We start from the raw sequence: 12,998 nt of genomic DNA on the forward strand, positions 1-12,998 counted from the left end.
AAAAAAATTAAAATAGAAGTGCATTCTAAAACTGCAGTATCCCCTTTAATATAGAAACATTGTAGGTTCCAGTCCAGATCCAATAAGATCCAAGAACTTAACATCTGAACAAGGTTTCAAGACTGGGATATTGGACATCGGTGCTTATCTAACCAGGAGACAATCACAGTTTGCGACCTTCACATTTCCATAAATATACAGAAATAGAATTCTGAGACACTCCAGAAGATACAGCTTCAGTAATGTTGGATGGCTGAGTGTCCAAGTCAAATACCATTTAAAGAAGACAGAACTTCAATTGCAACGAATGGCTTGATGTAGCAAGCTTTTTCAAACCACATCTTGAGTTCTAACTGAAATTCAGCTGGACAAGTGAGTGACAAATGCTTTCCAGAAGCATTGTATCCATGTTTTCTACAGACATTCAATAGGCAAAACCAAAGGTGATTACCACAAAATGCAAGTCCAGAACGTGACCTACCACGTCTAGGAAAAAATACTTGCAAGTATCTATCAACTCAAGCTTCATTTTGGAAAATAACTTCTAGACAGTTTAAAATCAAATTATTTGTATTTCCTCCACAATTAACAAAATTAATAAAAAAAATCAAACTGATGAGCTTCCAACTACTTTAAGACCAGTTTGTGAGTCGTAAGACAAGAAATTTCCTGTTTTCAAATATCTTGTGAATGAGTATTTATATTTACATGGACACAAAGTACAACTCAGTCTTGAATAATGGCAATGAGATCAAGTGACAGGGAAGGAAAAGGAAGAATCAATGCTTTAAACAGGAATTACTGTAATGCAGAGCAATTCAAATGTTTGCTAAACAGATTTCAGGTTTAAATAGGAACCTACTATATACTCTACTTGAACTTAAAAAGGAAACTAGATTAGACTTTAAGTACCAATGGAAATTGTTTCTGAGACACTGCACAACAGAAGGAGTCAGGTTGCTGTCAAGTCTTGCCATGTTTAGATGCAAGTATAGATTATGCTTAGGAGGATGAGTTTGTTTATTAACACATAATAAATTCATCATTTGTGCTAACAGATATAGAAAGCCATTAGCACTTGAACTTAGACACATCAAGTTAAAAAAGAATACCAAGATAAATATACCTTATAGCTCAGTACAGATGGTAAGAAAATCAGCACCAAAACAAAAAAAATCCAACAACCCCACACAAGTCAAAATACTCTCTTTCTTGGTGTAAGCCTATTCACTGAAGTAACAGATAAAAGAGATATTTGAGAAAAATGGATGGGGATAACTCAACTGAGAACTTAGCATCACTTTCATTTCTCAGATAGTATATTAAATAGTTATTGCCTATTCATTTCTAGTGGGTATCAGAGACAAGTCTTTACTAAGGGCTGATCTTAAGTGAAAAAGTATCCTTTTAAAGCTTTGCTAATGACACAGGCAGGAAGACAAATACTGAGTAACAACATCAGCAACAGCAGCTGCAAGGCGCCTCAGACAGATTGTTTCAGACTCTGTGAATTAGTCACCTTTACTGATGCTAACACGAGACAGCAGTAGATTCATAATTATTTCTAGTAAGTCAATTTTCTATCAAGGGTACAGCACAAAAAGAGAAAGTTAAAGAAAGTGCTGGAATTTTCCCTGACATTATGTACAATGCAGTATTCGAACAAGGTAGAAGTAAGCAGGCAAAAACTGAAGTTTGAATGAGCATTCAGTCCTATTCATTGATAAACTTAATAAACCAACACCTACTACTCATTTAATTTACTGATCTTTGCCTTTTTTTATTACTTCCTCCCATAATTTCTTTTCCACTAAACAAGCATAGAATTTCTCAAAGTAATAAAAGCTGCACTTGAATGTATTAAAAGAACTTGCAAAGAAACAAAAGCTGTTTCAAAGCACCACCTGGCTTACCCATTAATCATCTTCCCTGCCCTTCTAGTTTTAAGATACTGTACAACAAAAGCAGGAAGAACACATTTTGGAAAAGAAAGGTACTCCACTACCTTCATCCTTTGCTAGATGAACAGTACTTTGTCATGCATTTCCACTTCCCTTCCACCCAGAGCTCTCCTATCCTTGTGATCTGAAAAAGGCAGCCTGTTTTTCAGCCAAATACCCAGAAAAAGGCTTCAATTATACTGTTCACCTGCTATTTTAGATTGAACCTGGAGCAAAAACTGACAGAAGAAAAGCTTGCTGCATTGAAGGAAGGAAGTACATTGATTGAAAATGATGACTGAAATTCAGTGGCAATAATGGGTATGACAACAATGGCTATAATTCCCCATATTTACTCATATTTTCTAGCATACATGTTAAAAGCCACTAAAATGCAGTTTTATGTAATGACAGCTCAAACCATCCAGTACTGTCAAACATTTCTGATTAGAAAGTTTTTAAGAGCTTTCAGATTTGTGCTAAAAGTCAGTCATAGGAAGTCACATTTCACAAATTAAAATGCACAGAAGACCACACTAGCATATTTCTTGTACTTGCATAACATTTTTTATAAAGTTATCCATCTCACTAATCACATTAGCATATAAATCCAGAAAATTATTATTTGATAATATTAAGAGAACCACGCTTGAAAATTTCACATAACACACAGAAAAAACGATATTTTTGAAATGTTTCCTATGACTGTTTCCAGAGAAGACCTAAATACAGGCTTAAGGTCTGGCCTCATTCTGTGGGAAATAACTTACAGATTATAATACTTGCACAAAATGTATTGCCTCAACTACTTTCAGAAATTGTTTCTAAAACCTAACACATTCCACCATGAAAAAAACATTTTCACTTTATTCTGTGGAAATGATTCTGTAGTTATATTAAGGTGTCAAATTACTGAAGAGCTCAGTAAAGGAGAGATATACTGTGCTTTAAACCATAACACGGATCACTATTCACTGATACCCATGTTCCAAAAGGCCAAATTTTAAAACTCCAAATATTTATGAAGGCTTTGAGCAAGAGTTAACACCAAAATACATTGCTGGTAAAAACTCAAGCAATACATATGCTGAAAATATGAAAGTTAAAAAGACATGTTTTTATGATACTAATTTCAATGTCTCAAAGCAAAAGTGCTCCACCCAAAATCACTGAGTTGCAGAGAATGTTTTGCAACTATGGCCTAATTCTTCAACTAGCTACATTTCAACTCTGAATCCAGAGTTCTATGGTTCTAAGTTTTGGAGATAAGCTACAACCTGTAGTTAGACTATTGCAGTTCTTTAAAATTTCTTTTATGCTCTACATAAAACAGTGTAGACTTCCTTAATTTCAACATGTTCCACTGCAAGGTAGGGGGAAGAAAAACAAAAGAAATCTTACAGTCAGAGACTGCAATTGCTGTCCCAAGACTCAAACAATGCAGATGGGATACTTCTACAATATATATATGACAAGAATCATCAAACTTTTGACCAACATTTGAATGTACAAGACTGGAAGTGCTTTAACTGCATGTACACTACAAAACAAAACCACGTACACGTGTAAAGATGTGTCCATAGAAACACAGTGGACACAGATTCACATGAGAGAAATGTGCTTATTATTAAGAAAAAAAAAAAACTGTTCCAATTACAACATATTTCTAAAATACAGTCAACAGCATTATAATGCATTAATAACTCACAATTGAAAAATTAATTACTAAATTATTTAAAAGACATGTCATTAATAGCTGTTCTTTTCCTCTTTTGCTGTCCCATCCCTTTTTTAGATTCTTACCAATAAACACTGGACACTCTAAATATAGGAATAATAAATATTAGAAAACTATCAGTTTATGAGACTGAAAATTAAGTCTGCTTCACCAAAATTCCAACTTTGTTGCTGTACTCACATTCCTTTCCCTAGGAGTTTTAAGTTACAACTTGCTCCACCACAAAAAAATGATTTGGAATTGTGAAATGTTGCCCTGATCTGATGTTAGAGTAAAGCATTAGGATGGCATAAACTGAACAGCCATGATCATGATCATCAGACTAATAAGGTGTTTTTTTTCTCCTGAAAAATATTTAATAATATTTTACTATATTCTAATGTGTGCATCAAAAAAAAAAAAATCTTTGATACTGCTCTTCCTTACCTCCCACTCTTTAGCAGCATCTTCAGTACTCAATTCTTCACTAGTTTCAGGCTCATCCTTCTTTTTTACCACTATAAATCCAGGTTCCCGAAGAGACTCCCCAGTGTCTTCTGCATATATTTCTGGACTCCACTGGATAAAGAAGACATACAAGTGATCTGTCCTAGAAAAGTCAAGTTATGACACAGAAAAAAAAATAAGGTAAATTTGTGATGTTTAATAATATTAAGTATTATAAGTTAAAATAAAAATACTGTTTCACATTTTACTAGATATTAGAGACAAATTTGAAAAAAAAACCCTAGCTGGTTCTTTGGGTTTTTTTTTAGTTTTTAAATATATGAAGATGATTCTGGAGAAAAAAAAAAACAGGAAGCAAGTTGGCAATGGATTAGGTGTAATTTCACATATAAGTATGATCTTTCAACCACTTCTGTCCCATTGGATACCTCTGCTTAAAACTGAAATGACTTCCAAAATAAAACACAAAGACTTTTTAATCTTATTTAGAAAGAGTTACATAAAGCCAAACAAAATTAGAATTTGAAAAATGTCTGCGTGTTTGCTTTCCCTATGAAGGATAACTGACCACTTCCAAGACATAATCAGAATTATAGAAATTGTGGAAAGTACTACAGATGTGGGGGAAGACTGCTGAAGGCACGCAGATGAATATATGAATCATAAAAACATAAACTACAGGCTATTCTAACTATAATAAGTACCAAGATTCAAAGTTACTTTATTTTAAGTTATGTGCCACAAATTACACTATTCTTCAATTAGAAAGGCAAAATCACCTAAAATCACAGGAGGAAATTATTTGTAATCCTAACAGATGTCAGTCTACCTTGTATTTGCTGCAGGTGCACAGACAGAGCACTCAGGAAAAGGACTTGTAATGCATCCACTAGTAACTCTTGATCATGGAATAGAGAGTAAGAGCTAGAGCTTCATGGCTCTGGTTGCAAGACTTTGAATATTCCTTATGTCTTTCTCCAGAGATATTTGCTATATCTGGGTATTGTATTAGCATGAAGAATAATATATGAGCCTTTTCTTCTCTCTTCCTTAATAATCTTTGAAAAACTGAACACTTTAAGAACAGCAAGAGATACAGAATTTCAAAGTTTCTCAAAAGTGCAGTTATATTTTTCATGTACCACTGCCCAAAAAATTTCTGCACACAGGTATGTAGTAACAGCCTCTGAAAAGGGTCAGTTATCCAGAATCACCCTTGTTAAGATTGAGGCTCCTGAAAAACAACGGTAGAAGGGGAAGGAAAAAAAAAAAAAGGAGGAGGCAAATCTTCCTCTGGCAATAGCAAAGAATAAAACATTCTGGAAGTGTAAGTTTAGGTAAATTCTATCACAGAAGTCCAAAGCAAGAGGCTGCAGACTCCTCATGGACTGAATGAGGCATCAATCTTAAGTTGTCATGCAAGTATGAAAGTTTCTTTAAGTTCTGATTTTAGCTCTTCAAGAACTTTGAGTTATGTATAATTATAGCAGTTAGAAAAAGGACATGATACTTGATGCTTAAGGAACTACAAGACTTTCCTTCCCAGACTGGCTCCTTTGAGAGAAAGAACACTGAAATGATGCTTTTCTCTCTTTGTACCACTCGGTGACACAGACAACTGGATTGGCACTAAGTACTTTCATCTATGCAGACTAGCACTCAGCAAGGTTAACACCAAATTAAGAAAATGAACTCCCCACTATGAGAACATAGCTTTTTCTTTACAAAAAACATAGGACACATATTGAATGAATAAAGAACTGATACTGATAGTAAACTACCCCGTTCAGTTAGAGAGAGAGAGACAGAGAGAGACCCTTCACAGATGAAAATAATTTCCAAGGAAGTCAGTACAGGCTGAAAAAATAAGAAACCTTTCTTCCAAAATATGTGATCAATTCTGCTTTATGCTGAAGGTAAGTACTTGCTACATTAGAAAATAAATCAAAGAGACAGTGATCATTTTAATCAACTAATCCTTACACCATTGCCATATATGAAACATTTATCTGATTTCAAATTAAATACGATACTTCTAGAACAAGCAGATTTGAGTTAACTATAACCACAAGAGAACTCCTCGCCCAGACAGGATTAACAGCAGCAGAATTAGTGGGACAGACCTTTGACTCAAAACTTTGCATCCTCTTTACCACTTAAGAGGTGTTTAAAAGCTGGTGAGTGAAATCACTACCATGGACTCAATTCTACCTGTTGGATAAGTATAACACTTAATATAATTTCAGTCCATCACACATTTCCATCCACAGTGGACATAAAAAGACTACTGCCTTTCTTGTTGCAGCCAATTTCAGTATAAAATAATTTTAATTCTGTAATCAACCTTTTCTCCTTTAGATTAAAGAACCCCACTTACTTCTAATTTTCCTTATATGTTACACTTTCTAGGCATTAAATAGTCTTGCTGTTTTCCTCTGGACTCTCTCCAATTGATCCATATCTGTCCTCACTGCAGTGCCCCAACTGGACATTCTATGCCATTCAGCTCAAAAGAAAAGATGAAAAAGTGACTTGATCATTGTGGGTAGGTATTTACACCAGATGACAACTAATATTTTTTCGTTTCTTTCTTTTCTCCCCACTCTTTGACAAGGATGTAACACCCCTAAAAACCAATTTTGGGCTGAAAAGAAGTCACAGTTTCCTAGCAGTAAAAATAATCTCAGAATACAAGGCTGTACCAGTCAGTGAGCATGAACAATCTCAAGTCTTTGAGTGAGTTCAACAATTTCAGGTATTTTTCCAGTAGACATGCTTAAGGTGGCTCATGGAAAGGTTTTACCTTCCACATACAAGGTAAGACAAAAGAACCCCAGCTAGCTCTTCTGAACTCAGAGAGGATTTTTAGAAAGTTTCCAAATAATGAGAAGCACAGATAAAGACAAAAATTTTGCTGCAGAATTTATTTCCTCCACCAGACACCACTTGACTCTTTCTTTTGTTATTTACTTGCTACAAACAAGAGGCTAAACAGTATAAGAAACTACTTGCCAAACTCTCAAGTAACTCAAGTAAATCAGTAAAATGTCTCTAAGCTAATGAGGTACTCCAGTGGCAAATACAACGCAAGCCAATCAACATCTTCAGACATTGACCCTTTTTTGTGATCACTTAAGAGAGATTCAGTTGCTGCAAAATTTTAAATGGTGCAGAAAAAATGAAAAGCTCAAACATCTACTGGCAATCACTGATTTTTATAGTTTGCCTCTGTCTTACCTTTCTTGTGGAACAGCAAACCAGTACTCATGTTTTTTGTCCCTTTGTGCATACTGTTGCATTGTTGCACTTGCTTGAGAAACAAATGTTTTTCTCATGGGTTTTCCAACCCTGAGACACAGAAATTTGTGAGATCGATGCCGTCTTTTTTCTTTCATAACAGAAGAACCTAATAATAAAGACAAAGTAAGCTGTCCACGAGGTACTAAAGAGCTTAACAAAATTATTAATTAATTTTATAATAGACAATTGAGGGATATAGGACATTTATGTAAGTAAGTAATGGGAGATGACATAAGTAGTAATAATAACCTGTTTTATTATGAACATCACAACAGCAGAATTAACTTCAGAGTACAACATACTAAATTCTAACATTCATTTCTGCTTCCAACTACAGATCACATTGTTACCGCATTTCATCCATGGAAGTATTCAAAGTATTCTTGATGCATACTCTCAACACTGAATCACCACCCTACCACTATTAAAGAGTATCCCACGTACATGAAAACGATGTTATGTTAGATGGGTATTTTGGCTTGATTCACATGTGTCAGAGATGTTGTTAGTTACTTATCATTTACAAGGGAAAACATTCTGGCCTTACTGATACAGGATTAGGATGAATTTTATTTTTTTAGCTATATCAAACACCTCAATGGTATGAACACCACCTCAGGATGAAGGATACTGGATTTTGCAGTTCAGGATTTTTCTCTCTGGTGGTATATTTAATTGAACTCAAATAATTCTATGACTACCCTCAAGGTCTGAATTGTCAAGTCAGCACAAAGTAAAATAAGAAGCCTTCTTAAACTTTTTTCTTTACTAGATGATTTGCCAAATCCTCCAGCCACAAGAGACTTTTTTTATAGCAGGAAAGGAAAATGTAATTTTAAGAGTTATTAGGATCAGTTATGACAATAAAGGGTTTATCCTAGCTCTGGTATTATATGTACATACAGATAAGTTTCAGTTTCCCAGGACACATCTTTTCTTTACCGCTAAGCACAGAAAACATCACCTTCTTGCTCTATAAACATTTTCTCAATAAGATTTTTACCATGAAGTTTAGAACAGCACTGTTTCACAAAAGACTATTTTTTTCCTATTAACTATTTAAATGTGGGACTCCTAATTTTCAGCCATGTTTTCAGTCAACATTTTAGAATTATACCTGCACTATATAGTACAGGAAATTAGCCATGATAACATGCATTGTTTGGAAGTATTTTATTAATGTGTAAACTCAAAGGTAAATTGACAGATTAAAAAAAAAACACTAAAAAGAAACAAAAATAAACAAAAAAGCCTGTTTCGTAGGACTGGCATGCAAACTCTGTTCCAGTGTTAGATAAATATACTCTTCAATGATTTGGCATTTTTGATTTTGGTACTTCAGAGGCAGCAGATTAGGACTTCCCTGAGCTCAGAGAAGTGGGATTATTTCCAGCTATCAGATAAAGTAAAACCAAACAATTTAGCTCTGCCCCAAGTTTCAAAATGACTATTTCAGATGCTTTTTAAAGTAAGCTCTCCATATCTTCTTTTGAATTTGATATAGAATTAATGAGAAAAGATTTCAGCAATGGCTACTGTCTCATTCTTCTTGTCTTTCCTTTAAATGTGTGCCAATATTCAGCTAAGCTGTAAATATTTTGACATGTTATCATTAATGATATTTTAACTTGTTTTTACACACACAAAATTAGAGATTGTTACAATTTCTCCAAAGTATCAACCACATCTAGCTTTATTTCAATCCACTGGTTAACAAAGGTGTCTATAAAAACAGAAGCTTGGGCAACAAGAAAAAAAGTAGATATAAGTGAGACCTTTTAGTTATTCTAAACTTGATGTGTCTACTCATAAGTATTTACTTGCATTGCATGACCTCAACATTCAAAACAAACATTCAGCTCATTAATTCCAAACTCACACACTCAACCTCTTCAAAGTTCAAAAAACAATAGTTCTCAAAACCTAAATTCTCGAAACTGACACAAAAGAGAAAAAATTCAACTAAGTCCTTGCTATATGAAAGGGACAAAAAGACTGCCTAGGTAAGCTATTGATCCAAAACTCATAGTATGACTACTTCAGCATTTTATTTTGAGAAAGGCTACTTGAAAGTGTTTACTATATTTCAAATTTTAAATGACCTGATGTTTTTAGTGACCTGCTGCTAACAGATGTCCTATTCATTCTGATGTTTTTCAATAGTTATAAAGCAGATCTATGCTTTTACCTTGGTTCTGTTTCATCACGCCTGTAGAAGCTTCACAAAATCTATCTAGATTGAGAAATATTACTTCATAATTTATTCATTTATTTGCATTCTGCTAATACAACATGCAAGAATAAGAGATGGAATAATTCCTACTGAAGTTGGACTGAATTGGTACAAATTTCCAAAAGGCATCTTGTGCTTTTTGTGTTTTTTACTTTGTACTTTACCCCATCAACTTTGAGGGAGGCAGCAGTACTATGTGTACATAAGGTTTCTAGCCAGCATTCTTCTGTAGAACTGTATGCAGACATTATTTTGGTTATATCTATATTTACTCTGCAAATATACAGATCACATAACAGACGAAAAAACCTGCAGTCAGCCAATGATACAATCTTACAAAAAACCAAAACTAAAGCATTAATGCTACTGAGTTACAAATATTCATTTGTAAGAGAAGCAGCAATTGTGCCAAAGAACACTTAGTTTTCTAAAACACCTGATTTTTTTTTTAAAGTGACAGCCAGCAACTACTGCTAGCTGACATCCACCAGAGGTATTAGAAAGTAGTGTTAGTAAGTATATTAGAAAGTAGCCAGAAGTATTAGAAATACTTCTAATATTTAGGGCATAAAAGCCAAATTTATCACAGAATTATGTAAGTATTCATCTGCATCAAATTTCAAAATTCAGTTACTTCCTTAAAAGAAAAACACTCCAACCCAACCAACCAAAAATAACCCCAAAAAACCAACATGCAAGAAACCATTATATAAGATTTTGAAGTGTAGATGAACTTCTGTTAACCAAAGAAACAAACAGTTCAGTTGTCTCTATTAGTAAGATGGGAAGACATCAGAAAGTAACTTGTGAATTTTTTAGAAAGCAAATTCAAATTCACCCAGAAGTGTATTGAAGTTGTTTAAAGGCACAGCACATTTCTTGGTATGATAAAAACTTGAACAGACTTTAAGGGTAACTTCCAACTAATAATCCCAGGACCCTGATCTTTGCACAAGAATCAAGGTAGTGAAGAAATAAAACCTAGCTGTTCACTGTATCCACAGTGCTAGCTTCCTAATATCCCTTACTTTTCCTGAATCAAGCTTTTTGGATGCTTAACATTGTTCTAGTCATCATCAAGATGCATCAAGACATCTAGTCATCAAGACAAGATGCAAGTGAAACAGCATTCTGAAAGCATCAAATATTTTCTCCAAAAGTTTATGTAAAGTTTAACTTTGGAATATCTTCAAGTCAATGAGATACTTAACCAGCACATGGAGAAATACAGTGTACAGAATGAAAAAAATTCAAGATTTCCATTAAACTGGAGGTTAATAAATTTTAAATCTGAAGGTTAATACTGTACCCACTGACTCACCTTCTAACCGCCCATCTCCTGCAGATACAGCTTTCTGGCTCATCTCTTTTTGTGAATCCTGGTGCATGTTTTCTCTTTGTTGCTTTGTTTGTTGCATAGTGTGGGTCTTCCAGAGCTTGCGGAGTTCTTCAACTTCTGCCTCTGATTCTTGACTTTGCTCTCCCACTACTTTTCCTTTACTAGGTGCCTCTTTCTTTTGAGAGTCTGTGGTATCTTCACAACCCAGACATTGCTCTTCCATCTCATTATCTGCTTTTTTTCCTAGTGAGGAACCCTGATCCTTGCCTACTTCTGTCTCCTTGCTGTGCTCCTCACTACCCTGTGATCTTTGCAAAGACTGCTGGAGGACATCTGCAGTGTTTTCTACAGATTCTCGTCCCCCCTTTAAAGACATTTTAGCACTTTCTGAACTTAAGTGGGTACCAAACTGTTTAACACCTACAACCATTTCGGCACTGGGCTTTAAGTCACTGGCAGCTTCATTGGAGTCTGCAATGACTGTTAAACATTCAGCACTGGTCTGGTTTATTGTTTGGACAGATTCCGATGATGCTCCAGAAGATTTATCTTGTCGAAGCTCATCTGAAGAAACAAGTTCCTCCCGTATTGGAGAGAGTTCTGATTCTGTGAATACATCTTCTGAAAGAGACTCCTCTGTGCTTCTCGGGGCAGTACTAGCACTGTCGTTGCCCGTGTCCCGAACCCTGGAATCCGTGTCATCTGTATTGCTCTTCGCAGCCTTCTTGGAATGGCCAAGTTCCCTTACTGATAGCTGCTCTACATCTCTGTTGAGCAAAATAAGAATCTTGTTATAACAGGCACCTCTCAAGTATCAAGCTCTTTTCTTCACTGTTTTGATCAAGCTCTTAAAAGAAACAAACACCCTAAAAATCAACTTAATCCAGAGCATTAGTAATAAACAAGCATAAAATGTGATACCATAATGGTAAACGTGGCTGACCTGTTGCCAGCACAACACAGCAGGGACTTCCCAAGTTCATGACATTACTTTCACAAGAAACTCTCCTATGAAACTAACAAGATTGTGAGAGGCACTTAAAGCGTAAAAATAAAATAAAAACCAAAGTAAAACCAACAAAAAGCTACACAAAACCATAATCTCTAAAGGAGAAAATCATCCAGTTTTTTAGGTTTTGTCTCCCCAAGCAGTCAGTACAATTGTACAGACATGTCCCACCCTACAAGGAAGCTGACACCTACCTCACAGGTAAGACATGAATGGCAGAAATCATCTGGTCTAACCTCAGATATCAAAGCCATTAAAGGCAGAACAGTGGGAACCATCAAAGTATATCTCACTCTTCTGCCCATAGAAAATACCTGAAACAGTGTTTAGTGTCTTCAGCAGGTACCTAACTTTGAGGATATCATTGCTTGGCAAAATAAACCCCAAACTACTTGATAAAACTGAAGATGCTGATAAATAGTGTAAAAAAAGGCAAGCATAAAAATTTATTTTACCAAGAGGAAATAATCTTGCTTAAACCTGCCTTTCAAAATAAACTAACTAGAAATTCTATGACTTTTAGAAGAGGAAGACAAGAAAGGTACTATGAACACGCTCAAGTAAACCTACAGAACTCAAGCTTTTCTCTGTTGTCAAAAAACCTGGGCAGTACACAGCCATCACAAAAAATTCTCATATTTAAACTTACTCGTGACTAGAGTTCTCAATGTCAAATTCTTTGCTATCAGAAGCATACCAGCTCTTCCGTTATCTAGTACTAAATGCTTTTAAGAATCTTGTACATTATTCTCTGTTTTGAAGGACAATAAATTCACTCCACAGTCTCATAAAACTTACATTGTATTACTGAGATGCTGTTGAAGTTCAGGATGTTTGCAAAGCACATGCATCGTCTCATCTAAGCATCAACATGAAACTTGAAGTAAGCTTTAGCTGACTGAATGATTTTGCTTACAAAGCATGTGGATTCAGATTTAGAATTCATTACCTATTAGACTAGGCCATTTCTTTAAATTTGCTGGATTATGCTC

General features: G+C 34.9%; 1 protein-coding gene across 12 annotated transcripts in view; it reads right to left on the reverse strand.

The window, feature by feature from the left end:
• OXR1 (oxidation resistance 1) overlaps window positions 1–12,998 on the reverse strand; it is a 349,896-nt gene that overhangs the window by 25,988 nt on the left and 310,910 nt on the right. For all 12 annotated transcript variants that reach the window (XM_058018412.1, XM_058018404.1, XM_058018486.1 and 9 more), the window contains 3 exons: window positions 10,980–11,764; window positions 7,363–7,531; window positions 4,105–4,267 (listed from right to left, as the gene is read on the reverse strand). In XM_058018412.1, the coding sequence (XP_057874395.1) occupies window positions 4,105–4,267; window positions 7,363–7,531; window positions 10,980–11,764 (1,117 nt within the window). The remainder of the gene's footprint in view (window positions 1–4,104; window positions 4,268–7,362; window positions 7,532–10,979; window positions 11,765–12,998) is intronic.

This window comes from Melospiza georgiana, chromosome 1 (assembly GCF_028018845.1).
Source record: "Melospiza georgiana isolate bMelGeo1 chromosome 1, bMelGeo1.pri, whole genome shotgun sequence".
NCBI classification, from domain to species: Eukaryota; Metazoa; Chordata; class Aves; order Passeriformes; family Passerellidae; genus Melospiza; species Melospiza georgiana.